At 66.0% G+C, this 27,862-nt stretch overlaps 3 protein-coding genes across 10 annotated transcripts; 1 reads left to right on the top strand and 2 right to left on the bottom strand.

Annotated features, from left to right (window-relative positions):
• Window positions 1–11,567: 11,567 nt before the first annotated feature.
• PPP1R13L (protein phosphatase 1 regulatory subunit 13 like) lies at window positions 11,568–23,085 on the bottom strand. Of its 5 annotated transcripts, none has more exons than XM_072848844.1 (14): window positions 23,044–23,085; window positions 22,285–22,383; window positions 20,988–21,050; window positions 20,791–20,909; window positions 20,301–20,697; window positions 19,352–19,450; window positions 18,452–18,549; window positions 17,971–18,334; window positions 17,228–17,670; window positions 15,517–15,654; window positions 15,070–15,203; window positions 14,284–14,450; window positions 12,184–12,383; window positions 11,568–11,853 (listed from the first exon to the last, which is right to left on the bottom strand). In XM_072848844.1, exons 3-14 carry the CDS (start codon window positions 21,040–21,042, stop codon window positions 11,815–11,817), a joined length of 2,253 nt encoding a protein of 750 aa, XP_072704945.1. In that variant the 5' UTR covers window positions 21,043–21,050; window positions 22,285–22,383; window positions 23,044–23,085; the 3' UTR covers window positions 11,568–11,814. The 5 variants fall into 5 exon arrangements, with proteins under 5 accessions (XP_072704945.1, XP_072704947.1, XP_072704948.1 ...); XM_072848846.1 differs by having other exon boundaries at window positions 22,285–22,363; window positions 23,044–23,077; XM_072848847.1 differs by having other exon boundaries at window positions 22,285–22,305; window positions 23,044–23,066.
• A 38-nt stretch (window positions 23,086–23,123) lies between these two features.
• On the top strand, window positions 23,124–24,660 carry POLR1G (RNA polymerase I subunit G). 2 transcript variants are annotated; one of them, XM_072848853.1, is made up of 3 exons: window positions 23,137–23,266; window positions 23,742–23,880; window positions 24,111–24,660. In XM_072848853.1, the coding sequence occupies exons 1-3, from the start codon at window positions 23,260–23,262 to the stop codon at window positions 24,556–24,558; spliced, it is 594 nt and encodes a 197-aa protein (XP_072704954.1). In that variant the 5' UTR covers window positions 23,137–23,259; the 3' UTR covers window positions 24,559–24,660. The 2 variants fall into 2 exon arrangements, with proteins under 2 accessions (XP_072704955.1, XP_072704954.1); XM_072848854.1 differs by lacking the exon at window positions 23,742–23,880 and having other exon boundaries at window positions 23,124–23,266.
• ERCC1 (ERCC excision repair 1, endonuclease non-catalytic subunit) lies at window positions 24,628–26,903 on the bottom strand. 3 transcript variants are annotated; one of them, XM_072848850.1, is made up of 9 exons: window positions 26,665–26,903; window positions 26,172–26,483; window positions 25,924–26,027; window positions 25,751–25,850; window positions 25,369–25,442; window positions 25,184–25,283; window positions 25,029–25,100; window positions 24,827–24,895; window positions 24,628–24,732 (listed from the first exon to the last, which is right to left on the bottom strand). In XM_072848850.1, exons 1-9 carry the CDS (start codon window positions 26,755–26,757, stop codon window positions 24,679–24,681), a joined length of 978 nt encoding a protein of 325 aa, XP_072704951.1. In that variant the 5' UTR covers window positions 26,758–26,903; the 3' UTR covers window positions 24,628–24,678. The 3 variants fall into 3 exon arrangements, with proteins under 3 accessions (XP_072704951.1, XP_072704950.1, XP_072704952.1); XM_072848849.1 differs by having other exon boundaries at window positions 25,369–25,445; window positions 26,665–26,901; XM_072848851.1 differs by lacking the exon at window positions 24,827–24,895 and having other exon boundaries at window positions 25,369–25,445; window positions 26,665–26,902.
• Window positions 26,904–27,862: the final 959 nt, after the last annotated feature.

Here is a 27,862-nt window from a genome sequence, read left to right as displayed (position 1 = left end):
GCTCTCCTGAAGTCCAGGATCTGTTCTCTGCTGCTCTCCTTCCTCCCTCTTTCAGGATCTTGAACCCTGCTGTTTCGTGGTCCCCACAGCCAAAGCTACCATTGGTTTCCATGTCCCAAAGCCACGTCTTCCCTGGTAGCGAAGAGCAGATCCATCTGCGCATCACCCCAGCTGGTCGCAAGAAGTGCTTGTAGCAAGAAGTTATTCCTGATGCCCTCCAGAAATCTCCTGGACCGCTTGTGTCCTGCCATCTTGCAAGCAGAGCTCAGGACAGTTTGGTAAGCTTGCTGGCAAAGCTGCTGTGTCTTATTGACTCTTCTGTGTTTCCCCCGCTGTTTAGGCAGGTCAGTGTCAAAGGATGAAGCACAACAGCTCCATTGGGAACCTGAGACCACCTCCTGGCTGTATTCACCATCTGCCAGACTCTTTACCATGGTAATGAGCTCCCTCCTTGCTGGGACTCTTGTCCATGGCATCAGCAGGGGACTTGTGTGTGCAAAGGCATCCAGAATCAGTGGGGCTGGCGTGGCCTCACCGTCCCTGGTGAGAGGGTTCCCGCTGTCCCCGAGCGGGGACAATGCGAGGGCTGCACTCCAGTGTCACAGCAGCAGCTCCAGCCCTCCTGGCCACCAGCAAGCCCTGGTTCTCTGTAGGGCCAGCACACTGTGCCCACGAGCCCAACCCTCCTCCCTCACCCTGGGGGCCCTCTCTCCTCATCCTCCCCCGTGCAGTGACTGCAGCCCCTGCTGCCAGCTCTCCTGCGGGCACCGCCGCCAGCATTGCCGGGCATCTCTCGCCAGGGCTGCTCGCACTGCCTAGCTAAGCAGCACCATCAGGGCACTCGGCGTGACACGTCTTCACTCCCTTCCTTCCTCCCATAGGCCTTTGCAAAATACCTCCAACCTTCTGAGAGGACAGACATCGTCCTTGTGGCCATTGAGGCGATGAGAGACTCCAGCGTCTTTGACAAGGAGGCAGCAAGAAACATGCTGGATCTGGTCATGAGAAACCCTGACTTCTGGCTGGCGGATGTAAGTGGCTTGTGGCTGGATGGCCCTGCCCTTGAGCCCTGGCAGGCCTTGTTCCTCCCTCCATCCCTCCCTCCCAAACCCAGGTGTCTCGGGCACCTGAAGCCACCTGAAGCCAGCAGAGAGGGATGATGGGAAGGGCAGCTGAGGAAATGGCTGCACTCCAGTGGCAGCACCATCCTCACCTGTGTCCCCTCCAGGTGCCAAAGATCATGAAGTGCATGCACGAAAACCTGGAATGCATCAACAGGGAGTCAGCCCGGCAGAGCGTGCAGTCGCTACTTCTCCTGCTGACCGACCAGTACACCACGCAAGTGGTCGTCAGCCTGTTGAAGTTCTCTCCGCCAGGAGACAGGTACTGGCCCCAAAAGCCATGAGGCCTTGTTCCCTCAGGGGAGAGGGGCCTGGACGCTCTCTGGCTGCCAGACCCAAGGAATACTGCAGGACACCCCCGCAGAGCAGGGCTCTCCATCCCACCACGCTTTCCAGCCCTGCTGGGTCGGCCAGGCCCGCAGCAGCCAAAGCTGGCCAAGGCGGCCCAGAGCCACCACGCTCCTCCCAGCCCCACGGGGAACACCACCTCAGCCCTCTCCTGCCTGCCCAGGGCATCCCAGACAAGGGGCAGGGGCTGCGTAATGCGGGGCTGTCCCAGGCCATGCTGCTGTGGCTGAGGCAGCCCTGCTCACAGAGCGCTCTGGCTTGCAGCACTGGCATGGCCGTCTGGGAGGTGATGCTTTCCGTCCCCCAGACTTTGGAGAAGATCTTAAAGGAGCTCCTCCGCTTGCTCCGGGACCAGTGGTTGCGCAAGCTTCTCAGCTCCATCACAGAACCCACCTGCATCCCTACCTTGGCTGTGAGTTCTCAGAAAAGGCCTTGATCTCCCCCAGCGAGCCCTGCAGGCTCTGCCACTATCTCACTGCTGTGGTTGTTTCAGCTGATGGCCTCCCGTGAGTTTCAGTCAGAGGATCTTGGTGACGAGTCCCACGTCAAGAGCTATCAGAGGCATCCAAACCTGGTGATGGTCTCCCTGGTGCTCGGAGGCCTCATCACACTGTCAGAGAGACCTGACATGGTGAGCAGGGCATCGTCACGGGGAGCCACGTTAGCAGCTGGGAGCTGGGGCAGAAGGTAAGGCGGTGGCTTGGCCTTGGCTGGGAGTCAGGCGGTGGGGTGACTGCTCCAAATGCCCTCCCTGCCATGGTGGGCCTGGTGGCTGCCTGGGGAGCTTTCCAGGCATGGAGGGTTACCAAGCCATCTGCCCCTTCGGGCCTGTGGGAAAAGGGGGTGGCTGAGCAGGGGACAGGGAGGCTTTGCTGTCCTGCCCTCCCTGCCCTACCCCTGCTCTCCTGCGTCCCCATCAGTGTGCCCATGGCCACCGCCTGCCAGGAGGCTGCCACAGAGACTCCTGTGCCACCCCCTGCCAGGAAGCCAGACAGGAGGCTGGTGCTCGGTGACCAGAGCATTTTTGCCAGCGTGGTCTTTGACCGTTTCACAAAAAGGAAACTCTGCCTTTCATACAGGCAAGACAAATGCAGGTCCTCCTGCCACGCATCATGGAGGTGCTCCAGGATGGCAACACAGATATCAAGACGAAGGCCCTGGTGGTCTTCAGAAACGTGATGGGTCACCTGAAGAGGAAGGAGGCCAGCCCCTTCGCTGTGCAGCTGGTGGAGGAGCTCCTGCCCCTCTTTGACGATGTAAGGCTGATGTGGGAGACTGACCCCGCAGAGGGGCACCCTGCAAGGACAGCTGCCCTTCAGCCCAGCCCTGTGGGCAGCACTCGGAGCAGGGTCTGCTCCCCTGGGCTCTCGTGGGATGGCTTCGGGGCTTTGCAGCCCAGCAGGGCTTCTCCCTGCTGCAGGATCTGACCCCGCAGCATCTCCCCTCGCATCAGCCACAGTAACGCCCCTGCTCACCATGGGCAGGGAGCCGCTGTTTCTGAAGTCCACCTTTCCTCCTTCCTACCAGGAGTCCAGCCAGCTGCGAGAGCTCTCCATCAGCCTCTTCAGAGACCTGGTGGAGTCAGTGGTGGGGAGCAACAAGAGGAGGATGAAGAACGACATGTGGCGTGTACTGGTCCCACTCGTCCTTCGCATGAGCGACCAGACCGACAGCGTGGCCAAGGTACAGATTTCAAAGCTGACCACTGACACAGAGAAGGGCGTGCTGACACCACCACGGGTGGCCTGGGCATCAGGGGCAGGGGCTGCTGGCAGCTGGCAGCCCTCCTCCAGTGCAGCCCATAGGAAGGGTGCCTGCAGACCCCGTGCGAGCAGGGACAGAGAAGCTGGAGGGACATTTCCAACACCTGCCCTACCTGGTCCAGCAGGGCTCTGCAGCAGCCCGTGGCCACCGAGGCCTGAACACGCGTGTCCCTACAGGCTTCTCAGCTGTCCCTGCAGGTGCTGAAGGCCAGGGCTTTCAGCCTCAAACCCTGTCCCACCAGGCTGTGCCCAAGAGACCCCCAGATGTTTGGGCCAGGGCATGTCCCGTGTCCTAAGGCCAGGAACACCCCAGGAACAAAGCCAAGAGGAGGGGCACGCCAGGTCTCCTTCCCCAGGCTGTGGTGCCATCTCCCAGCTTCTGCTCTTCTGCAGGCCTCCGGGGAAGCCCTCCTTGCTGCAGCAGAGCTCCTCAAGTGGAAAGAGCTCAAACACCTGGTGCAGACACAGCAGACATGGAGGATTGGAGAGTGCTTGGTGAGCACAGCCCCCAAGCCCTGGGCTCCAGGCCTGTCCCCCCGCGCCTGGGCTGTGGGCTCTGCAGCTGTGCCTCACCTGCCCTGCTCCAGCCCGCAGCCCACAGCCTGGAGCTGCATCCTTGTTCCCTGGCCTCAAGGACACAGCCCCCAAGGGCTCTTCTCCACAGCCCTCTCCCCGCCCTGCACCCAGTGGGAGGGAGGGCTCTCAGCAGTGCGGGGTGCTGGGAGGAGGGTCTGCTCTGGCCATCTGGGGAGGCTCTGTGACATGCCCATACCCTTGTGCTCTCTCCAGCTGGTGCGGGACAGGAGCAGGGCTGAAGAATACTTGAATCGGAGCCTGCCCTACCTGAAGGATGCTCAGGCCACCTTGCGAGAGGCGGCCGTGAGGTTCATCGGTGAGCCACAGCCCCCGGGGTCCCTCTTTTGGCAGCCTGGCCCCACTCCCCGCCGCTGCACTGGCAGCAAGGAGCAGCCCTGTGGCTGCCAGAGCCCCCCGGCCGCCCCGTGCGGGGCCTTGGCCTCCCTCTCCCTCCCCTGCCCACGCAGGTGGCCCTGCTGGCCGCCTTGCTCTGTCCCACCCCCCTCGGCTACTGCTCTTCCCTGGGCTCAGCCCTGACAAGGGCGAGGAGGGCGTGCAGCCCAGCCGGCAGGGCCGGGGGCTGTGCTGCGGGGAGCGTGCTGGGGAGCAGGGGGTCTGACGAAGCTCTGTGCCTAGGGCTTGCCGCGCGGCCCCTCAGGGACCAAAGCAAGGAGAAGCTGTCTGAGATCTGCAGCGGTGAGTAGGGGCAGCGCTGTGCTGGCCGGGGCTGGTGGGGCAGGGGACAGAGCCTGGGCAGGGTGCTGCCGTGCCTTGCCCTGCCCCAGGGAAACGCTTCAGGGGCAGGGGAGCGTGTCAGGGGCACGTGGGGCATTCCTGCGCAGCAGCTCTCTCCTGGCCCGGGAAAGAGGCGGGTGGGCCTGGCATGGTAAGGAGGGGACGCCTGTGGGTCTATGCAGACACAGCCATTCATCTCGGCTCCGTTTCTTTCTGGCGCAGCCCTTCGGACCTTGGAAAAAGACAGCACGGCCTCGATCTGTTCCCTGGCAGCTCAGACCATCCTCATCCTGGGCCCTCCAAGGGTGCAGCGGACATCAGGACGCATCCTGCGAGCACTGCACTGCTGCTGCTGCTGCTGAGCCAGGCGGAGGTGCAGCTCTTCTCGGGAAAATGGCTGTATTTTAATAAAGCTGGAACAAGAAGCTCAAACCCATGGTGTCCTTCAGACGTGTAGCACCCTGATCGTGCTGAGCAACAGCGTCATTCCTGGCCTCTCCCGCTGCCTGCAGGACAGCTCCCCCGTCAGCACACCCTGGCCCCAGGCTGGTTTTACACCTTTACCCCTCGGTGAGGCTTTCCCCAGAAGAAGCCACATGTGTTCACCCCCTGGGGAAGTCTTTTCTTTAGGGAGGCAGAGGGCAAAGGGGAAATGGCAGCCCCCAAAGGAATCGGGCTTGCCCGGAGAGCTGCCTGACACCCACGCTTTCCAGCAGCTCCTGAGGCGAGGTGAGATGAGGCGAGGCGAGGGGAGGACCTTTAGCCTAACCTGCCCCTCCAGAGACATACCAGGGCAAGAAAAGATGCCCGCTCTCTACCAAGTTTGCAAGTCATCATTCATCATGGTATTCAGAGGTGGCCACCTTTGGCACGCTCTGGGCTTGCACGTCCTTGCTTGTGAGCCAGGGGAGAAGTTTCCCTGTGGAGAGAAAGGAGCTGTGCCCCTGTGGCCTGCCCCATCTCCTCTGGGGTGCTGAGACCAAGCTCCCAGCCCTGTGAGCAGCCAGGCAGCTCTGGCTGTGCCCCGTGCCATCATTAGGCAGTGGGGCCATCATGTGCCAGACACTCCGCAGCCACCTCCAGACAGGCTGGGTGGAGGGAGGACATCAAATCCTCAGCAGCAGAGAGCTCTTCACAACCCTGGCCAGCAGCTCCCTGCTCTGCCATCAAGCCCTTGGGTCCTTGGGAAAGCTCTGCTCTGCCGGCGCGCGGTGGCCAGTGCTTCAGCAGGGAGAGTAGGAGATGACGGACTGGGAGCCCCAGCGGGGCAGGGATGCCCCGTCACTCCGCTCTTCCCAGCAGCAGCAGCAGCAGCGCCAACAAACCTCGTCTGTGCTGGAGTCCAGCCCCTCTTGTCACCTGCACAGAGAGAGACAGCATTTTCAACGACAGCGATGGCCCAGCAGCTTTGTCTCCAGCACCGGTCTTGAGTTTCCATCAGGCTGTCAGAGCAGAAGGAAACTATCGCGTGGTCCAGAGCCCCTGAACCACGGGCTCGTTAAAGGCTTCAGTTAAAGCCTTCTGAGCCCCTGAACCACAGTTAAAGGCTTCGGGAAACACCTACAAAGCCCAAATGTTTCTGTTTATACCCAGTTGCAGAACTTGGAGAACGATGAGCTCTTCTTTCAAGACACATCTGGCTATTTCAGTCAAGATGTAGTTTTAGCTCCTACCGCATACTTCTCTTAAAAATGTTGTGTTTCTACAGTCTATTTCCTCTATCAGTGTTTGCCCTAAAAAAAAGGGGGGAAAAAAGACCAACTAGCACAAACACAAGCTGAAGAAGCCTGTTATGCCCAAGACAACAAAGGTTTTGCAGTATGGACAAAGTCTTCCAGATTGAAATGAAGGAATCTTATAAAACAGACAACTCAGCAGTTAAAACATAATGCTAAACAACCGTGATATCCAGCACGCTGCACACGTGCTGCAGAGAAGTGGTAGAAAATGCTGTAAGACAAAAACATTTACCTTCGCTAGTCTGCTTTTGTCATACTCTCCCAACGACGAGATTTCGCTGGAGAAAACGAGCCAGCGCTTCAGCAGCTGGTATTGTCAATTTTAACAGCTGACATTTAGAACAGAATAAAATAAAATAGAATAGAATAGAATAGAATAGAGTAGAATAGAATAGAATAGAATAGAATAGAATAGAGCAGAGCAGAATAGAATAGAGTAGAATAGAGTAGAATAGAATAGAATAGAATATTTCCATTGGAAGGGACATACAACGACCATCTAGTCCAACTGCCTGGCCACTTCAGGGCTGACCAGAAGTTAAAGCACGTTATTAAGGGCATTGTCCAAATGCTTCTTAAACACCGACAGGCGTGGGCATCGACCACCTCTCCAGTAAGCCTGTTCCAGGGTTTGACCACCCTCTCTGTAAAGAAATGCTTCCTCGTGTCAAGTCGAACTCTATTTTACGAGTCCCTTTCAGAGCACCACCAGCACCCCGCTCCCTTGCCCAGCTGGCGTACGTGAGCCCATTTGACTGAAAGGCTCCTCTCCCTTGTTGTCCTTTCCTCTCGGCTTCGCTTCCCTTCTGGGTGGCCACAATGCAGTTTTCCCGGTGGGATGGTCTGGAATCACAGGGCTGCTTCCCCGTTTTTGCTCATCACTCGCACTGCTAAATGCCTTGCTGGACTGACAGCTCTTGTCCCGGGGGAAACATGACAGGCGCTGCCCAGCCTGAGGGCTCTGGCAAACCTGACCACCACAGGGTCTGCAGCTCTGGTCCCTGGCTCCAGAAGCACCTGGAAGGGCAGCCCTGCATTTGCGCCCAAAACCCAGCAGGTATCGGCAAGGCGCTAATGGCAATTTCTGCACTCGAGGGAATGACGTGCGAGGCGGGGCAGTAGCTTTCCTAGATTTCTTCTTCTGAGGTGTTGGTGATGCTGGGCCAGTGCTTGAGCCTGGCAAAGCAGACGGACCTGTGGACAAAACGCTCTGTGCAACTACGAACTGTGGGAGAGTGGTTGAGTGACAAAGGGCACAATTTGATTGATGTGAGCATTCCAGCCTTTGATATGGCTGAAGAACCAGATGTCACGGTGGAATGTCCTTGAGATAAGGAAGAAAGCGGGAGGAGCACTTGGTAAACAAGATAAGCAGAACCAAGCCTGGGAAATGTCGACGGACCCCCTTCGCGTGAGCAGCGCGTGAACAGCAGCTTTGTACCAACCAAGTAACTGTTTTAGGTGCATGGACAAATGTAGTTATCCAATAGTATAGTTGTTATTAGCGCGTGCTTTGCTTGGTTGTCTATATAAACCTGTCGAATAGTCTAATTAAAGGAGAACGACCATACTCATATTGAGACTCATCGTTACTCCGGGTCCGTCTCCCACTCCGGCAGCGAACTATGGTCTGAAGTCCTCAGCAAAGACCTGGCTGTCCACCCTGAAGCTACGCTGTCAGGTTTGTTAGGCTGTGGAGCTCCACAGCAGCTGCCAGTGCCTGGTGGGCACAGAAGAGGACTCTTCAGCCAGGGGACCAGTCGCTGGCACTCGGCAGCTCGGTGCTGGCACAGAAAGGCTGCTGAGCTGTCAGGGTGGCAGCCACCACGGGGGAGCGCTAAGGGAGGGGGCTTCTCCACTTACCGCAGGTGAGCAGCTTTCATGGATGTGAGTAAAAGAAGTGTTTCCCGTTAGCGTTACAGCAACGGGTGGATTAAGAGTCCTGTTCTGCAGCTATGTTTTGGGAGGGCGGAGTGGTTTTTGGTTTTGTAAATACTTTCCCAAAGACTTTCTCAGGTGGCTATTAGATCGCAAAGAAATGCTTACACTCATCATCATTAGTAGTAGTATTATACCGCTGTCATCACCATCACAATTATCAGTCAAAACCTCCAACAGCTCAGTTGTAGAAGGCCCCAAAGAACATGCCAGAAAGAGCATTTCCAGCTGACGAGGGGTAATTCTGCTCCTGGGAAACACCATAGACCTGTTCCTTGAGGAGATACTGCAGCCACTCGACATTAGGTGCTCTGTTTGTATAAAAAGTCAATGTTACCACACGCAAGGCAAGCTCTTAGGGAAGGGCTGGGTGATTTCACTCCACAATACCTTGAAGCAAGTTGATTCGACCCTCCCACGCCTTCTCACCCACCTGTGGACAAGAACCACACCACGAGCGCGCACGTGGTCTGCTCAGCACCACGGAGATTTCTAGCAATTCTACAGCCTATGGTTTGTTTTTGCATGTTCGCAGTTTCTTAGCATTACAGGCTCTTTTGCTGGTGGGCTAGCAGGAAAAGCGGTGACACGTGGGGTGTGCCGGAGCCTTGTGGCCATCCTGCTCTTGTCATCTTCTGCCGATGGATCAGCTGTTATTAGCAGAGTTAATTATTAGCAGAGTTATTATCAGCTGTTATTAGCAGAGTTATTACCACCACCAATCTTGGTGGAAGCAACACATTCCTCAATTTTACTGAGGACTGGCTAAGCTTACAAAATTAAGCCCGATGAACCCTGGAAGAAATTTAATGCGTCTAACTCCAGAGCAAAACAGTAACCCCCAGGTCTCTTCAACAGAAATAGCTGGCTTTATAACAGCTGTTACTGGGAATCAGCTTCACCAGTCCCCCTTCACAGGAGTTGGCTACAGAGCAAGGGACGAACCCCCATGTACCCAGAGCAGGGGTGGAGGGTCCTGGCTGGTCAGGGCCGATGTCCGATTTCCAAGGCTGGGCTCACTGCCGTAGCCCCCGAAAAGAAGTCTTCCAATTCATTTCCTGACAGTGCATAGTACTCAAGACATCGCCAAGGAGGCAAAGTTTCGCACAGTTTAAGTGTATCTTGACTCCACAGCCTCCTCCTGGGGCCACCGTGGGGAGGAAGGGGAAGGGGAAATTCAAATTGTCCCTGCTCAGCCACGGGCATTCATGACCAGGGAATGATCTGGCATGGAGGGCCAGAAGGCCCAACTGCCGAAGGGCTTCAGGGATGCCAGGGACGGAAGGACTCCACGTCAGGGAGCAAAGTTTCCCTTGGTGATGAGATGAGAAAGGCCACGGCGTTGTCTTGGAGCAGCGGCGCAGGGCAGACGCCCAAGGGCCACCTTGGGCAGCAGAGCTGGCGCTGGGGGGTGATCCCAAGGCTGGGCTGAGGCGCCCCGTGATGATGCTCACAGGATTGGTGCAGGTCGGCCAAAAAGGCCTATAAGGTATATAAGGAACATGTAACGCATCAGCTCGACGTGCATCTTCGCAGACTCCTTGTACAACTGCTTATGGCGGTAGGACCCTGCCCGATGCATTGCTCCATCAAATCGTTTTATATTTAGCACCAATGTGTGTTTGATTTGCCTCAATAGCTAAAAAGACCGGCCAAGGACGCGGGGTGCTCTGAGGGCAGCAGCGTCCCCTACGAGCAGTACCCCCGATGACCCACCCAGTCGCAGAAAGCGAGATTATTGAAAAGATACACGCACTGGGAGTTAACGAGGAGGATTCTGATATTGATTATGATAACGAACCTTTTGCCCCTGCCCCAGCAACGCCGTCACCTGAGCCTAATCTGGATGAGGTACCTTGTAGTCTGTTGTTAAAACAACTCCCAGCGCCTGTCGGAGCAGCGGGAGATGCCCCCCCACCTTGGGTTACAACCCCCACTGTGTCATGTAGAATATAATGGAATGGAATGGAATGGAATGGAATGGAATGGAATGGAATGGGATGGAATGGAATGGGATGGAATGGAATGGGATGGAATGGAGAGAGTATTTCAATTCTCTTCAATAATAGATGCTGCCAGGCAACTGGAAGAACCGGGGGGATATAACCTTCCTCCTCCTTGGGTGGATACTGAGCCTGGCCTTATGTGACATGGTGGAACCCATGACTGGAAGACCACGATGGCTCGAGGGCTCCAGAAGCGGAGGGGCTTTATGGGAACCCCTGAGATGGCAGGCCACTGGAAGGAAGAGTGGGTAAGGATGGTCCCAAATGGCAAAGACAGGTCAGAATCATAAGAAACTAAGGGAGGAACAGCCAATTAAGGCGAACTAAGGGAGGAAATCCCAGCTGCCAGCCCAGGCAGGTCCGACGACCCCTCCCAAGTGGCCAAAATCTTTGGAATTAACAGTAGTAAAAGCCCTCGTATACCATTAGTGGCGAACGATAAACATTCTCTTTACTCATAGCCACAGGAGTCTCCGTATCAATGATTAAAGCTAAGGACAAGCCTGGCTTCACCCGGAAACCTTGAGAAAGGGTTTATACAACCAGGACTGCCGGAAAAGCTCCCAGCTGCTAGGATAAAGTTAACCCTGCCGAACCAAAGAACACAAAGGCCCACAGTGGCGCTCGGGCCCTTCCATATATTAGGCACGGATACAGCAAAAGTCCAAACCACGAATGCTCTTTTAGGCGCTCGGCGACCAAACCCTCAGATTCGAAACTCAACAGTCTCTATAGACAAAATGCCAACCGAGGGCTCGACTGTGGCTTTATTACAGGCTGCAGCTATATTGCCTAAAGGCAGCCAGGATTAAAGCAGCGACATCGCAGACCCTATGGCCTCGTGCTCAGCAATAAAAGCTGGGGGGAGGAGGAAGGGGCCGTGTTCGGAGGGATAGCGTTTGTCTGCCCAAGTCACCGTTAGGCTGACGGGACCCACCCGCGTCACCCCTCCGGTCCCGAAGTGTCCCCACCCATCTCAACCCACCCCCAGTCTGACACAGGGTGTCCCCACCCGTGTGTCCCCCCCGCAGTTCTGAGTGGAGCGTACCCACCCATGTAACCCCTCCGGTCTCGAGCAGGGCGTCCCCACCCGTGTCCCTCCAGTCCCAAAAAAAGTGTCCCCACCTGTGTCACCTCCCCCCCCCATATGATACAGGGTGACCCCACCTGTGTCACCCCCTCCAGTCCCAAGCGGGGTGTCCCCACCCTTGTCACCACTCCGGTCACTAGGAGGGAGTCCCCACCCATATCACCCCCCAGTCTGATGCAGGGTGTCCCCACCCGTGTCACCCTCAGTCCCCAGAGCCCCCACCCACCTCCCCGTCGTGCAGAGGACAGAGACCACCAGGCGCAGCCGAAGGCTCTTTACTCCCCAAAGAAGCCAACACCATGGGGTGACACCCGCTGTCACCAGCCGGGGGTACATGACACCGGGGGCGGGGGGTGGACCCCGGTGCCTTGCTCGGATGCGGGGGGACGGGATAGGGGGGCAGCTGAGGCGGTGCCCACCGGCAAGGGGGACCCATGCATCCGAGCGGCTGGGGGGCCAGGGCTGGCTCAGGGCCCCCCCATGTCCTCAGGGCCCCCCTCAGACCTTCTTCCGCTGCGGCCGCACCCTGGGGAAGAGCTGGGGGAGGGGGAGGCTGTCAGGGAGAGGGTGGCCCCCCCAGCCCCCCCACCCCCCCAGGACTGCAAGCCATGGAGGGGCCAGGGAGGCCATGAGATCCACTCCCAGGGCCAAGGAGGGGCTGTGGAGCCCATGGGTGCTGTGGGACCCCCCCGGGGGTTCATGGGTGCCGTGAGTGCCCCCCTGGGGCAGTGGGGTGGTGGCCATGGGTGCTGTGGCACCCTCTCGGGGCTGCGGGTGCTGTGGCTGCCCCCCCAGGGCTGTGGGGTGGCCGTGGGTGCTGTGGGACCCCCGCTGGGGCTGCGGGCGCTATGGCACCCCCCCACTCACCCCGAAGTAGTTCCGGGGGACGTAGCCCTCGTGGCCGTAGAGGGACCCCCACCACCAGTCGAGCTCCTCCTGGGGCTGGCGGCGCAGGACGGTGACAGGCTCGCCCTCGCGGAAGGACAGCTCGTCCCCGAACTCGGCGCTGTAGTCCCACAGCGCGTACACCACCCCGCTGTTCAGCACCCCCATGCTCTGCTCCACCTCTGCAGGGATGGGGACGTCAGCACCCTGGACCCCCCCCAGACACCCCCCTGTGGCACTGCACCCCCAGCACCCTCTTGCCCTGAGCCCCCCAGCACCCCGTATCCCCCAGCACCCCCACGGCACTGCACCTCTGGCACCCCATTGCCCTGAGCCCCCCAGCACCCCATATCCTCCCCAGCACCCCACGGCACTGCACCTCTGGCACCCCATTGCCCTGAGCCCCCCAGCACCCCGTATCCCCCCAGCACCCCGTGGCACTGCACCTCTGGCACCCCATTGCCCTGAGCCCCCAGCACCCCATAACCCCCCAGCACCCCCGTGGCACTGCACCTCTGGCACCCCATTGCCCTGAGCCCCCCCAGCACCCCGTAACCCCCAGCACCCCCGTGGCACTGCACCTCTGGCACCCCATTGCCCTGAGCCCCCCAGAACCCCGTAACCCCCAGCACCCCCGTGGCACTGCACCTCTGGCACCCCATTGCCCTGAGCCCCCCAGCACCCCGTATCCCCCCAGCACCCCCACGGCACTGCACCTCTGGCACCCCATTGCCCTGAGCCCCCCAGCACCCCATAACCCCCCAGCACCCCCACGGCACTGCACCTCTGGCACCCCATTGCCCTGAGCCCCCCCAGCACCCCATAACCCCCAGCACCCCCGTGGCACTGCACCTCTGGCACCCGCCTGCCCTGCACCCATACCCGAGCTGGTATCCCCTCCCAGTACCTGCACCACTCCCAGTACCCCTTCCCAGTATCCATATCCCCCCCGTACCTCCTCTCAGTACCTGCTCCCAGCACGTGTATACTCCCAGTACCCCCTCCCAGTACCCATACTTGCCCAGTACGCTTTCCCAGTACCCACACCACCCCACTATCCCCTTCCTACTCATATTCCTCCTCCCAGTACCCCTACCCCGCAGTACCGCCTCCCAGTACCCCCATACCTCCTCCCAGTACCCCTACCCCACAGTACCGCCTCCCAGTACCCCGTACCTCCTCCCAGTACCCCTACCCCACAATACCGCCTCCCAGTACCCCCGTACCTCCTCCCAGTACCCCTACCCCACAGTACCGCCTCCCAGTACCCCCATACCTCCTCCCAGTACCCCTACCCCGCAGTACCACCTCCCAGTACCCCCATACCTCCTCCCAGTACCCATACCACCCCGGTACTCCCTTCCCAGTACCCATATCCCTCCTCCCAGTACCCATACCACCCCGGTATCCCCTTCCCAGTACCCATACCACTCCAGTATCCCTCTCCCAGTACCCATATCCCTCCTCCCAGTACCCATACCACCCCACTACTCACTTCCCAGTACCCACATCCCTTCTCCCAGTACCCATACCACTCCAGTATCCCCCTCCCAGTACTCATCTCCCTCCTCCCAGTACACATACCACCCCAGTATGCCCCTCCCAGTACCCATACCCCCCACCCCGGTAACCATACGTGCCCAGTACCACCCCAGTACCCATACCACTCCAGTATCCCCTCCCAGTACCCATATCCCTCCTCCCAGTACCCATACCACTCCAGTATCCCCCTCCCAGTACTCATCTCCCTCCTCCCCGTACCCATACCCCCCGCCCCAGTAACCATACCACTCCAGTATCCCCCTCCCAGTACTCATCTCCCTCCTCCCAGTACCCATACCCCCGCCCCAGTACCCATACCACTCCAGTATCCCCCTCCCAGTACCCATATCCCTCCTCCCAGTACCCATACCACTCCAGTATCCCCCTCCCAGTACCCATATCCCTCCTCCCAGTACACATACCACTCCAGTATGCCCCTCCCAGTACCCATACCCCCCGCCCCGGTAACCATACGTGCCCAGTACCCCTCCCCGCACCCATATAGTCCCAGTGCTCCCAGTGCCCCCCATGCCCCGGTACCAGTGAGGTAGTTGTAGCAGTCGGCGTAGCCCTCCCGGTACGGGTCGCACTTCTCCACAGCCAGGCTGCCGTCGCTGGTGGTGGTGGCGAAGATGGCGGCGCCGTGGCGCACCAGGGCCACGCACACGCCCGTGTCGTTGCACGAGGCCGCGCAGTGCAGCGGTGTCCTGGCACCATCGGGAGGGGGGGATTTGGGGGGGGGACGACAGGGGGCAGAGGATGGGCTCCCTTGGGACCCCCTCCAGCGTCATAGGGATGAGGGAACCCCCGTGCCCGTCCCCGTCCCTCAGTTTTGGGGGGGGCGGGGCCCCCCGTCCCTCCCCATCCCCAGTCACCGAGGGCTGTCAGGGGATTACTGGGGTCCCCGATGGGGGATAATCCTGTCGATAATCCTGACAAGGATTTTTGGGGTGCCCGTCCCCAATCACACCGGGCTGTTGGGGTAACCGGGGTCTCCATCCCTGTCCCTGCTCACCCAGCGTCGTTGGGGGGGTTATTGGGGTGCCTGTCCCCCTCTGTCCCCAACCCCAATCACCCCAGGCTCCGGGGGATTATTGGGGCCCCCATCCCTGTTCCCCATGGCTGTGGGGGTCCCTGGGGTGCCTGTCCCCATTCCCTCTGGCTGTGGGGATCTGGGGGTCCCAGATCTCCCCACCCCTCCATGTCTGTGGGGTCCCCGTACCCCCACCCCATGCCAGTGGGCCCCCGTCCCCATCCCGCCAGCCGTGGCTGTGGGGTCCCCCGTCCCCCCACCCCCACGTGGGTGGGTCCCCATCCCCGTCCCACCAGCCGTGGCTGTCAGGGGAGTTGACGTTGGCCCCGCTGGCGATGAGGAAGTCGACGATGCTGTAGTTGGCGCCGCAGATGGCGTTGTGCAGCGCCGTGATGCCCTCGTCGTTGGGCTGGCTGGGGTCGTTCAGCTGGGGACACGGATGCCTGTCCCCACACCGCCACCCTCTGCCACCCCACTGCTGACCCCCAGCCCCTGCCACCCCTGAGCACCAGCCACGTTGCTCTCCCTGTCGCCCTGTCCCCCATCACCTTGTCCCCGCTGTCCCCCAACCCTTGCCACCCCAGCCCTCGTCCCTGCCACCCTCTTCCCCATCACCCTGTCCCCGTTGTCCCCCAGCCCTTCTCCCCGCCTGTCCCTACCACCCTGTCCCTGCTGTCCCCCAGCCCCCGCCCCCCCAGCCCTTGTCCCTGCCACCCCCTGTCCCCTTTCCCCCGTCCCACCTCAGCCACCGCCTGCTGCACCACGTCCAGCTCCCCGGTCAGGGCCGCATCCAGCAGCAGCACCAGGGGGTTGAGGCGCACGCGGGCCCCGGGGCGCCTGCGGGGCGAGGAGGGGTCGCGCAGGGCCGAGCGCCGCTCCTGCGGCAGCCGGGGGGTCAGGGGGGCCGGGGGACGCCGCCGGGGCACCCGGCGCCGTACAGCACCCGGGAGACCCTGGGGACACCTCCCGGGGCACCCGGTACTATACAGCATCCAGGGGACCCTGGGGACACCTCCCGGGGCACCCGGCGCCGTACAGCACCCGGGGGATCCTGGGGACACCTCCCGGGGCACCCAATGCTCTGTGGCACCTGGGGGACCATGGCAACACCTCCCGGAGCACCCAGTAATACATAGCACCCGGGGGACCCTGGGGACACCTGCCGGGGCACCCAGGCAACCCTGGGGACACCTCCCAGGGCACCCAGCGCTCCACAGTACCAGAGCCACCTTGGGGACACCTCCCAGGGCAGCCAGTACTGTACAGCACCCGAGAGACCTTCAGGACACCTCCCAGGGCACCCAGCACTCAGGGGACATTGGTGACACCTCCCGGAGCACCCGGTATTATACAGCACCCAGGGGACCTTGGGGACACCTCCTGGGACACCCAGCACTCTATAGCACTTGAGGGACCTTGGGGACACCTCCCAGGGCACGTGGTGCTGTACGGCACCCGGAGGACCTTGGTGACACCTCTGGGGGCACCTGGTGCCATGTGGCACCTGAGGGACCTTGGGGACACCTCCCGGGGCACCCGGTACTGTACAGCACATGGGGGACCTTGGGGACATCTGCCTGGGCACCCAGTATTCTACAGCACCTTGGGGACCACGGAGACACCTCCCAGGGCACCCGGTGTCATACAGCACCCAGGGGACCTTGGGGACACCTCCCATGGCACCTGGTGCCGTGCGGCACCTGGGAAACTTTGGAGAGACCTCCTGTACTGTACAGCACCTGGGGGACCTTGGGGACACCTCCCGGGGCAGCCGACGCCATAGGGCACCCAGGGCTCCTTGGGGACACTTCCCGGAGCACCCGGTGCCATACAGCTCCCAGGGGACCTTGGGGACACCTCCTGGGGCACCCGGTGCTGTAAGGCACCCGGGGCACCCTGGGGACACCTCCCAGAGCACCCGGTGCCGTGTGGCACCCGCAGAACTCTGGGGACACCTCCTGGCACAGCCGGTGCTGTACAGCACCTGAGGGACCTTGGGGACACCTCCCGGGGCATCCGGTGTCATACGGCACCCAGGGGACCCTGGGGACACCTCCCAGGGCACCCGGCGCTGTATGGCACCCAAGGGACCCTGGGACAGCTCCCGGGACACTGGTTGGCACCGCAGGGCACCCAGGGGGACCGCAGGGGCACCTGCAGGGCACGTCTGGTGACACCAGGCATTGCTTGCCATCTCTGGGGACACTGGGGGAAGCCCTGGGGACACCGGGCACCCCAGGAGACAGCACCCACTGCCTGGCACCCCAGGGGGCTCCAAGGGACACGGGGGGACACCAGGCACCGCCTGGGGACTCCAAGGGACACCGGGCACCGCGTGGCACCTCGGGAGGCCCCAAGGGACACCGGGCACCGCGTGGCACCCCGGGAGGCTCCAGGGGACACCGGGCACCGCGTGGCACCCCAGGGACCCCGGGGACCGCAAACACTTACCGGGGTGGGCGCGGGGCTGCTGGAGGACTGCGGCGGGGGGCTCTGGTGGGGTGGCCGGGCTTCGGGGGCCACCGGAGCAGGGGGTGGCAAGTCGGGCGAGGCACCGGTGTCGCCGGGGGCCGGGGGCTCGTCACGGCGGGGCGGGCGATGCAGGAGGCGGGTGATGAGCTGCTGGTACTGGCGGGTGCGAGTGGGCGGCAGCGCCGGCCCCGGGCTCTGCTCCATGGAGCCGCGGCGCTTGAGGGGCCGCGGCATCTCGGCCAGCACCCGCGCCACCTCCTCGAACTCGGGGACCCGCTGGGCCTCGGGGGGCAGCAGGGGCTGCAGCCGCGTGGGGCTGAGCGGCCGCTCCAGCCCTTCCGCCTCCGCACCCTGCAGCAGCCGCTCCAGCTCCGGCTCGCCCTCCGGCTGGACGGTCTCGGGGGGCACGGGGCGCCCCGATCCTGCGGGGGGGGGGCTGGGGTCAGGGCGCTCCAGCACCCCAGCGCCACGACCCCCCGCCCCGGGTGGGTCAGCACGTCGGAGCCCCGCAGGCCCCGCCGAAGCCCCCCACATCTCAGCATGCTGCAGCCTCGCTGCCCCCCCACGAGACGCCATGCCCCTCGTGCCGCAGCCCCCCGGTCCCCCCCAAACTCACGTCCCGCTGCCCGCTCGAGCCCCACAGACCCCCCCCCGCCCCGTAACCCCTATGTCTCCCCACCCCAGAACCGCACCCCCCGGCCCCCACCCCACGAGCACCTCACCTTCACCCCCGGGCAGCGCCGGGGGGACCTGGGGGAGCGCCGGGAGCTGGGGCTGCTTTTGGGGTGCACGGGGGCCGGCGGGGGGGGCCAGGGGAAGCCCCCGGGGACCGCCGACCCCCTGCTCCCAAAAAGCGTTTTGCAGCTTGAAGATCATGGAGAGGGGCAGGGGCTTGTGGCGGGGGGGTCGCCCACCCTGGGGGGGCACGGGGATGCGGGAGACGGGCTGCTGGGAGAAGTGCCAGCCGCGGGGCAGGGTGCCGGGTCCCGAGTGCCGAAAGGATCCCTCTGCCCGCCGCTCGCCCGCCAGCGGGGACACCTTGTAGTTACGGGGCAGCGTGGCGCTGTGCCCCCCGTAGGCACCATCCTGGGGGGCGAGGAGGGAAACAAGGCGTCGGGGAGGGAGCCAGCCCCCCGGCCCATCCGCCCCGGCCTCAGGCACCGGGGCTGGGGACGGTGGCCGGACCCCCCCGCCAGCGCCCACCTTGCCGTGCCCGCCGGCTGCGTCCAGGCTCGACTCCCTCCAGGGTGCCAGCGCCAGGCCCAGGGACGGCCGCAGCCCTGGCTGCCCCTCGCCGCTGCCTGGGGGGGGGACGACACCTCAGTGCCGTGCCAAGGTCGGGGGGACGCAGCCCCCGCCCCAGAGGCACCCCGACACACGCCCGCGTGGCACTCGCAGCACCCGGCACCCCACACCCGGCCCGGCAACCTTGGACCCCACCTCCCCCGGCAGCCCTAGACCACCCCCCCCGAAAGCCCTGGACCCCCCTCAGCACCCAAACCAACAGCCCCAGACCCCCACACGGTGCCCCCCAAGGCGTGGACCCCCAAACCAACAGCCCCAGACCCCCACACGGTGCCCCCAAGCCATGGACCCCCACATCTGCACCCAAACCAACAGCCCCAGACCCCCACACGGTGCCCCCAAGCCATGGACCCCACATCTGCACCCAAACCAACAGCCCCAGACCCCCACACGGTGCCCCCAAGCCATGGACCCCCACATCTGCACCCAAACCAACAGCCCCAGACCCCCACACGGTGCCCCCAAGCCGTGGACCCCCACCTCTGCACCCAAACCAACAGCCCCAGACCCCCACACGGTGCCCCCAAGCCCCCCAGCAGCCCTGTCCCCCCAAGCCCGCTGTACCCCGACGAGCACCCCCAGACCCTCCTGATCCCCCCCCAGGCCCAACCTGCCCCTGGACACGCCAGCAGCCCCTCAAGTCGCCTCGGGACCCCCAGCCCCACTGGAAGCTCTGTCCCCGCCCTGCCCCTCAAAATAGCCCCCCAGCCCCAAACTTTCTTAATACCCCTAAGCCACTTCAGATGCCAGCCCTGGTTTCCCCCAGCCCCCCAGGTCCCCCCCAGCCCCCCGGCTCACGGTCGTAGCCCCCCGAGCCGGGGGGTTTCTTCTCGTAGGCCACGTCCAGGTCGGACTCGTTCCAGCTCTTCTGTGGCCGCCGCTTGATCATGAGGTCATCTGGGGGGGGGGGGACACGATGACACAGGGACGGGGGCTGAGGGGACCCCCCCGGCACGGCCCAGACATACCCCACCCCCCAGGCCCTCAAGCTGGGGTACGGGGGATGGATGGGAGCACCCCAGGGTGGGGCGGCAGCACCCGGTGACAGGGACACCCTGGGACGGGGACAGCCCGGGGTAGGTTGGTGACACCCAGGGATGGGGACAGCCCAGGGTGGGACAGAAGCACCCCGGGACAGCTTGGGGACACCCCGAGATGAGAGATACCCCATGACAGGGGGTCACGCTGGGATGGGGACAGCCTGGGATGGTGGGGACACCCTGGGGTGGGGGGGACAACCCATGACAAGGACGTTGCAGGATGGGATGGGGACACCCCGAGATGGCGGATACCCCATGATGGGGTCACCCTGGGATGGGGACAGCTCAGGGTGGGTGGGGGACACCCAGGGATGGGGGACACCCCATGATGGGGTCACCCCGAGATGGGGACAGGAGCACCCGGGGATGGCTGGGGGACACCGGGGGATACCCCATGATGGGGTCACTCTGGGATGGGGACAGCTCAGGGTGGGTGGGGGACACCCAGGGATGGGGGACACCCCATGATGGGGTCACCCCGAGATGGGGACAGGAGCACCCCAGGATGGGGACAGCCCAGGATGGACTGGGGACACCCCGGGTGGCTCGGGGACCCCCTGGGACGGAGCACTATCTCACGGTGGGGCTTCCCGAAGAGGGACAGGAGCACCCCAAGACGGGGACACGTGGGGACGGGGACACCAGCCCCCCCTCCCCCCCAGCCCAGGGACTGTCCCCACCGCGTCCCCCCGCCACGGTGGCCTTACCCTGTGCCCTGAAGGTGACGGCGGGGCTGCTGATGGAGGGGTACAGCCCGTGCGCCTCGTAGGGCGGGGGCGCGGGGGGCCGGGGCGAGGGCGCCCGCTCGGGGAAGAACACGGGCCCCTCGCCTGGCCGGGGGGACCCCCCGAGCCCCAGGAACTCGTAGGGGCGATGGGGGCGCGGGGAGGGGGCTCGGCCCCCCGGGCTGGGCAGCGCCAGCCCCTCGTACGGCACCGCCAGCACCTTGGGGCGGGGCGAGGGGGCCCGATCCTCCCCCGGGAGGTAATGGGGGGTCCGGGGGGAGCCGGGGCGCCCCAACGGGTCCCCCGACAGCTCAGGGCTCTCCGGTGCCAGGCTCCTCCGGCCGAGGGGCGAGCGGGTCCGGCTGGGGCTGTACGGCTCCTGGGGGGGGCGGGGGGGCACCGGGAGAGGCGGGTTGGGTATGGGGGGGGGCAATGGGGTGCCCCCCCCAGTGCCCCCAGCCCCAGGTCCTACCTTGGGGGGTCCGGGGCCGTCGGTCCAGAGGGACTCGAGCTGCCGGGAGAGCTCGTCCACCTTGGCCACCGCCGTGTCCAGCTCCACCTGCTTCAGGTCCATGTGCTGCATGGCCAGGGCTGGGGGGCACGGACGTGGCGGGGGGGGTCAGGCTGCACCCCCAAGGGGGGTCCCCCCCCCGCTGCCCCCCCACTCACACTGGAAGGTGAGATCCAGCAGGTCCTGGGCGCCGCGCAGCCGCTCGCTCGCCATTCTGTCACCTGGGGGGGGGGACGGGGACACCCACGCAACGGGTGACCGAGGGTGGGGGGCGATGGGTGGGCACCCATGGGGGGGGCAGCCCTTCATCCCCACCCTGCGCCCCCACCCTGCGCCCCAGTCCCCTGGGAACGCGGGGAGCGGGGACGTGTTTCGACCCGCTCGGGGATCATCATCATCATCATAATTACTGGTAATTAATCCATCGCGAGGAGCGGGCGCCGCCCGCCCCCCCGGGGCAGGGCCATGGGTGGGGGGGGTGCACCCCACTGCTAGAGGCAGGGTGGCAGGACCCCCCCATTTCCACTGGGGTCACCCGGCGTGGGGGGCAGGAGGGAGGAGGCTCTGCCCCCCACGGAGAGGGGACCCCCGCCCCCCGCCCCACCGTGGGTGCCCCAGTGCCAGCGCGGGGGGGGGGATTTGGGGTGTCGGAGGGGCACCCTGTGTCCCCCGCGCCTGGGGACAGCAGAGGGGGGTTGGGGGGACCCCCCCCCAGCGCCACGGCCCCACCCAGGCGGCCCCACCCGGCCCTCGCCCCCGGGGAGACGGGGACGAGCCCCAGCTCGCCCCGGGTCGGGCGGCGAGACGGGAGGGGAGCTGGGAAAGAACCCAGGCGTCCGGGCACCCAAGGGTGCTCCCCCCCACCCAGCACCCTCGATCAGCCCCAGGCACCCAAGCACTCCCTGACCCCCTCAGCACCCCAAACCGGACCCAGGCGTCTGGGTGCCCAAAGGTGCTCACCCCCCCCCCAAGAGCGCCCTGAATCGGACCCAGGCACCCAAGGGTGCTCCCCAACCCCCCCGCACCCCGAACCAGACCCAGACATCTGGGTGCCCCAGGGTGCTCCCCATGCTGAGCACCCCGAACCAGACCCCAGTGTCCAGGCACCCAAGGGTGCTCCCCAACCCTCCCAGTACCCCCAAATCGGACCCAGGCACCCAAGGGTGCTCTACCCGCCCCCCAGCACCCCGAACCAGACCCAAGCATCCGGGCACCCAAAGGTGTGTCCCCCCAGCACCCTGAACTGGACCCAAGCATCCGGGCACCCAAAGGTGTCCCCCCCAGCACCCCGAACTGGACCCAAGCATCCGGGCACCCAAGGGTGCTGCCCCAGCACCCCGAACTGGGCCCAGGCACCCAAGGGTGCTCCCCAACCCCCCCCCAGCACCCCGAAACCAGACCCAGGGGTCCGCCTGCCCCCCCCCAGCCCCACGGGCCCCACGGGGGGGTCGGTACCTGGTGGGGTGCAGCGGGGTGCTGGCGGGGTGGGGGTCAGGGTGCCGGTGCCCGTGCAGCACCCGCGTCCCCGCGGCCTCTACGCCCAATTCCAGAGCGCTGGGTCACGCGGGGAGGGCGCTGAGCGGGGGGCCGCGCCCTGCGCCCCAGGGTGCCGGGGGTGGGGGGCGGGTCCCACGGGGAGGGTTCCCACGAGAGGGGGGCAGATCCCACGGGGGAGCGGGTCCCACGGGGCGGGGGGAAGATCCCACGAGGGGGGTCCCACGAGAGGGGGCAGATCCCACGGGGGTGGGGTGGGATCCCACGAGAGTGGGGCAGGTCTCACGGGGGCGGGGGACCCCACGAGAGGGGGGCAGATCCCACGGGGGGGGTCCTACGAGCGGGGGCAGGTCCCACGGGGGTGGATCCCACGACAGTAGGGCAGGTCCACGGACGTGGGGGGGGCCACGAGAGGGGGCAGGTCCACGGGGGTGGGAGGCGTCCTACGAGAGGGGGCAGGTCCCACGGGGGCGTCACGGGGGGGGTTGGGGAGTGCAGGGCCCCGGGGCTCCCCGCGCCCCCGGTACCTGCAGCGCGGGCGCCTCCCAGCCCCGCTCCCGCCCTCGCCCCGGCCCGGCCCGGCGGGCCCCGGTGCACGCCCGGAGCTGTGATCCGGGCCCACGCGGTGCCCCCGACCCGCGGGTGCCCCCGGTGCCCCCCCGCCCCCCCCCCGCCCGGTGGGGGCCCGGGGGGGGGATTGGGGGGGGGGGGGTTCTGCACCTTTAAACGGCGCCGCCAGCCGACGGCATTCCGGCCACGCCCACTTAAGGGCGGGGATAAGGGCGTGGCCCCGCCTTAGGTCCCGCCCCCCCATGTTCCCGCCGCCGGCCCGCACCAACTGCCCGCTGGGGATAGGGGGGGAGGGGGGCGCCGCTCCCGCGCTGAGCGGCTGGGTGGGCGCGCCCGGGGGCGGGGCGACGCGGTGCACGCGGCGGCATGGAGGGTGAGCGGGGGGGACGGCGGGGGGGACACGGGGGAGACAGGGGGACACGGGGGACACGGGGGACACGGGGGGACACGGGGGCGGGGGATATGGGGGTACCTGGGGTCGGGGGCTGGAGGGGATGGGGGGATATGGGGGGCAGGGGGGACACAGAGGGGACATGGGGGTGGGGGATATGGGGGCACAGGGGGTCGGGGGGCTGGAGGGGATGGGGGGACATGGGGGGCACGTGGGGTCAGGGAGGGGGAGGGGACGATGGGGGACATAGGGGTCGGGGGGCACACGGGGACATGGGGGGCCAAGGGACAATGGGGGGACATGGGGGGCTGCAGGGGACAACAGGGTCCAGGAGGGGCACACGGGGGCACATAGGGTCGGGAGGGGGTCTGGGGGCACACGGGGGGCCACGGAAGCAGGAGGGGGACGTGGGGGTCGCAGCGTAGCCCCTCCCAGCCCGTGACCCGGCTGTCCCCAGGGCCGATGCGGTTCCAGTGTCCCCCCGAGTTCGAGGCAGTGACCCCCTCGCCCCCCCCCGGGCTGCGGGGGGCGGCCCTGGGGGGTCCCTCCACCGAGCTCTGGCTCATCCGCGCCCCCGCTGACTTCTGCCCCGAGAGGTCAGCCCGGGGGGGGACGCAGTGACATCGGGGGGGGGGGAGGTGACAGTGCCATCGGGAGGGTATGGGAGGGCAGGGACAGCGGGGGGGTCACAGTGCCATTGGGGTGGGCACGGGGGGGGGTGGCAGGGCTGGTGACAGCAGGGTGGGCTCGGGAGAGGTGGCAGCGCCATGGTGGGGGGTGACAGCGTCAACGGCCGCGTCCCCCCCTCACCGCCCCGTCCCCGCAGCCTGGAGGGCTGCACGGTGCCGCTGGACGGCTGCGGGCAGCTCCAGCCCCCCGGGGACGGTGACAGTGACGGGCGGCTCTACGGGCTGCGGGGGGTCCCGGGGGGGGACGGCGGCCCCCTCCTTCTGGCCCCCCACTCCCCCGCCGGCCCCCTGGCCTGCGCCCCCCCGCTCCGCGGCTGCCTCGCCATCACCGAGAGCTTCGGGCCCCCCCCCGGCGTCCCGGTGACCGTCCCCACGCCCGACCCGCCGCCGGCCAAGAGGAAGAAGAAGAAGAAGAAGACGATGAAGGAGCTGCCGGAGGTGCCCGAGGTGTTGACCCCGGGGAGGGCAGCGCCCGGCGAGGGGGGGGAGCGCGGGCCGGGACCCCCCCCAGACATCGAGGTGACCCCCGGGGAGCCAGAGGTGCCCAAGAGGAAGAAGAAGCACAAGCGGGAACGGCCGGAGTGACCCCGGGCGCAGCGGGGCGTCCCCGTCGCCGTCTCCCCGTCCCTGTCCTCGCCCCCCCCCGAGGCCGTGTCACCGATAAACGCCATTTATTATAAAAACGGAGATTTGGGGGGCAGCCGCTCATTTGGGGACCTTGAGGAAGGGCTCGTGCAGGACGTCGAAGAGCCGCTTGGCCTGGGGGGGGGAATGGAGGGAAAAGCAGGGGGCGTGAGGGGGGCTGGGGTCGAGGAGCCGCGTCCCTGTGTCCCCTCGTCCCCGCGCCGCTCACCTTCTGGGGCCCGACGCCCGGGCAGAGGGACAGGTCCTCCCTGGAGGCACCCACCACGGCCGCCAGCGACTGCGGGGACGGGTGGGAGGGTGAGGGGCGAGGGGGGTGGGCGAGGGTCTCGGGGGGTGGGTGAGGGGCGAGGGGACGCGTCCCCGTCCCCGGCGTGCCCCAGGAAGGGCGGCGGGTCCCCACGGTGACTCACCCCGAAGGTGGTGAGGAGGCTCAGCGCGTCCGTCTTGTTCACCGACTTGACGCTGGTCAGGCAGTCGGTCATCTGGGGGCGACGGGGGGGGGTCAGGGGACCCTCAGGGTCCCCAAGGTCCCCAAATTGGGGTGCGGGGAGGGGGCGTAGCTCACCCGGGAGAGGAAATCCTGCTCCACCCGCTCCTTCAGCAGGTCGGGCGGCTTCTGCTCGTAGGCCTTGTAGGTCTCCAGGTACCGCCCGGCCTCCTCGGGGCTGGCGAGGGGAGAGGGAGTGGGTGGGGGGGCCACCCACGGGTGACAGCGGGGTCCCCCGCGGGGGAGGCAGGGACAGCCCCTACCTCCAGGCCAGCAGGAGGGTGCAGTCGGCCAGGATGCAGACCTTCGCCAGCTCCTTCAGCGCCTGGTGCGGGTCCTTCTGCGGCGGGGCAGAGCCGAGGGGCGCGGAGGGGACAGGGACCGGAGGTGAGCAGGGGACAGAGGGACGAGGACAGCCAGGGGACAGGGACGGAGGAGACAGAGGAGCCAGGAGAGCGAGGGGACAGGGACAGAGGGGACAGGGACCGATGGAACAGAGGAACCAGGAGAGCAAGGGGACAGAGGGACGAGGACAGCCAGGGGACGGGGACGGAGGGGACAGAGGGACGAGGACAGCCAGGGGACGGGGACGGAGGGGACAGAGGGACGAGGACAGCCAGGGGACGGGGACAGGGAGCCTCTCACCACGTCGACCTGGAGCAGCAGCAGCTGCAGCCCGTAGCTCCGGCCCAGGTGCCGCAGGCGGTCGTGGATGTAGCCGGGGTTGAGGTGGTGGTACCGCAGGCTGGGGGGGTGACAGCGGGGTCGGGGTGACGCCGAGGGGACCCCCCGGGGGACCCCCAGGAGCCCCAGCTCACCTCAGGAAGAGGGCGCAGGTGCTCTGGCCCAGGACGTAGTCGGGGACGATGTCCCCAAACTCCCAGGGGACGTTGCGGACGAACTTCAGCACCGGGTTGCCCCGCTGTGGGGAGAGCGCGGCGGGTCGGGGGGGGGGACGGTCCCCCGGTCCCCCTCCTTGCCCGGGGCCACCAGGGGCCCGCCCCTCCCGTGTCCCCGGACGCCGGGGGACGGTTCCCCCGGGATTGTCCCCGCGTCCCCTCCTCACCTGCCGCGGGCTGACCACGATGCTGCTGCTCTTGGCGCCCGGCTTGAGCGCGGGCAGGGGGGGCACCTCCCCGGGGCTGCCCCCGCCCGGTGCAGCCCCCCCCGGGGGGCCACCGCCAGCCTCGGGGACCGGGGGGGGCCGGGGGGGCCCTGCCGCGCTGGGGGGGACCGGGGCCGGTTCGGCGGCCCCGGGGAGGGCCGTGACGGCCGACGACTGCTGCACCACGTACTCGGCGTAGGAGCTGGGCCCCGGGGGCGGCGGGGGGCCCGGGGGAGGCCCGGGGGCCGCGGAGGGTTTGAAGAGCGACGGGACCTGGGGGGGGGGGGGGGTTGGAGCTCTGCGTGGGGCCTCCCACGCCTCCCCGGCCCCCGAGGCTCCCGTGGGGACCCCCCGGACCCCCGTGGGTTCCCCCGCGCTCCTCCCGGCCACCCACTGCCCCCCGCCCCGGTCACCCGTGGGCCCCCCCGCCGCAGCCTGCCCCGGCCGCCGGTACCGCGGGGTCGGCGGGAGCCTCCTGCCGCAGCGTGAACCGCCTCCGCTTCCCCGCCGGGGCCGGGGCCGGGGCCGGGTCTCCGGCCGCCTCCATGGCCGGGACGGGGGTCGCAGGCCCGGGCCCGGCCGGGAGCGGGGTCAGGGGTCAGGGGTCAGCGCGGGGGGCGCCGGAAGGGCTCCGGTGCCGCGGCAGAGGCGTGGCCACGGCGCAGCCGCTGCGCCCGCCACGCCTCCGCGCAGCGATTGGTCGCCGCGCGGTCAATCAAAAGGCGTGGCTCCGCCTTCTCAGGTGGTGCTCGCGCATGCGCACTGCGGCGCTCCCCGTACGCCCGGCCCGGGGCCGCTCTGGTCGCTTCGGTCCTCCAGTCTCGATGGTGGTGGGCGGGGGTTACGACGCTGGGGCCACGCCCCTCGGCGCGGGGCGCACGTGGGCCCGGTGCCGCGGGTGGGGGGGTGTGACAGCCCCGACCCCGCGTGTCCCCCGTGGGGGGGGGGTGTCCCCATCCCAGGCCGGGGATGTGGCAGCGGGGAACCCCGGGGACACAGGGACAGGACACGGGGGGGACCCCGGGGGACACTGGGGACATGGGGGGACCCCGGGGGACACCAGGGAGGGACTGGGGGGAACCCCGGGGGGACCCCAGGGGCCACTGGGGAAGGACACGGGGGGGAGAGACCCCAGGGGCTACTGGGGACACAGAAGGGGACCCTGGGGGCCACCAGGGTGGGACACATGGGGGACCCCAGGGACCACTGGGGGTCTGTGGGACCTCTGTCCCCACCCAGGGACAGAGGGACAGGACACGGGGGAGGGAGGACCCGGGGGGACCCCGGGGACACAGGGATAGGACACGTTGGGGACACTCCAGCACCTTTATTCCCCCGCACCCCTACAGCCCCCCCACACCCACCCCCTCCCCAAAAGCTGGGGGTTGCTGGCGGGGGGCGGGGGACACCGGGGGGACACCCCCCCAGGGCGTCGCGCAGGCGAGGCATGGCGGGGGGGGCGCGGGCCAGCACCTCCCGCTGGGTGCGCCGGTTCTGCCGGAGCGGGGCCCCGGTGCGCAGAGCCCCCCCCAGCAGCCCCCCGCCCCGCAGCAGCTCCGCTGTCATCCCCAGCCACCGGCTTTGGCACCCTGAGCTCCCTACCGGGGTGGCCATCGCGGTGGCGTCGTGGCGGATGGCGGTGGCATCGTGGT

This window comes from Ciconia boyciana, chromosome 33 (genome assembly GCF_034638445.1).
Source record: "Ciconia boyciana chromosome 33, ASM3463844v1, whole genome shotgun sequence".
Lineage (NCBI taxonomy): Eukaryota > Metazoa > Chordata > Aves > Ciconiiformes > Ciconiidae > Ciconia > Ciconia boyciana.
Note: the sequence above shows the minus strand (reverse complement) of the source record. Positions and strands in the feature narration are given on the sequence as shown.

Coding starts and splice junctions, on each gene's coding strand:
- ERCC1 (XM_072848849.1), bottom strand. CDS start 26,757: ATGGAGGCGGCCGGAGACCCGGCCCCGGCCCCGGCCCCGGCGGGGAAG. Junction 25,851..25,923: donor ACCTGCGCCCTCTTCCTGAG/GTGAGCTGGGGC, acceptor TCACCCCCCCAG/CCTGCGGTACCACCACCTCA. Junction 25,101..25,183: donor AGCAGGATTTCCTCTCCCGG/GTGAGCTACGCC, acceptor CGTCGCCCCCAG/ATGACCGACTGCCTGACCAG.
- POLR1G (XM_072848853.1), top strand. Junction 23,881..24,110: donor GCTGACTTCTGCCCCGAGAG/GTCAGCCCGGGG, acceptor CCGTCCCCGCAG/CCTGGAGGGCTGCACGGTGC.
- PPP1R13L (XM_072848844.1), bottom strand. CDS start 21,042: ATGGCGAGCGAGCGGCTGCGCGGCGCCCAGGACCTGCTGGATCTCACC. Junction 18,335..18,451: donor CAGCCGGCGGGCACGGCAAG/GTGGGCGCTGGC, acceptor CTCGCCCCCCAG/GATGGTGCCTACGGGGGGCA. Junction 15,655..17,227: donor GCAGCCCCGCGCCCACCCCG/GTAAGTGTTTGC, acceptor CGGCTGCCGCAG/GAGCGGCGCTCGGCCCTGCG.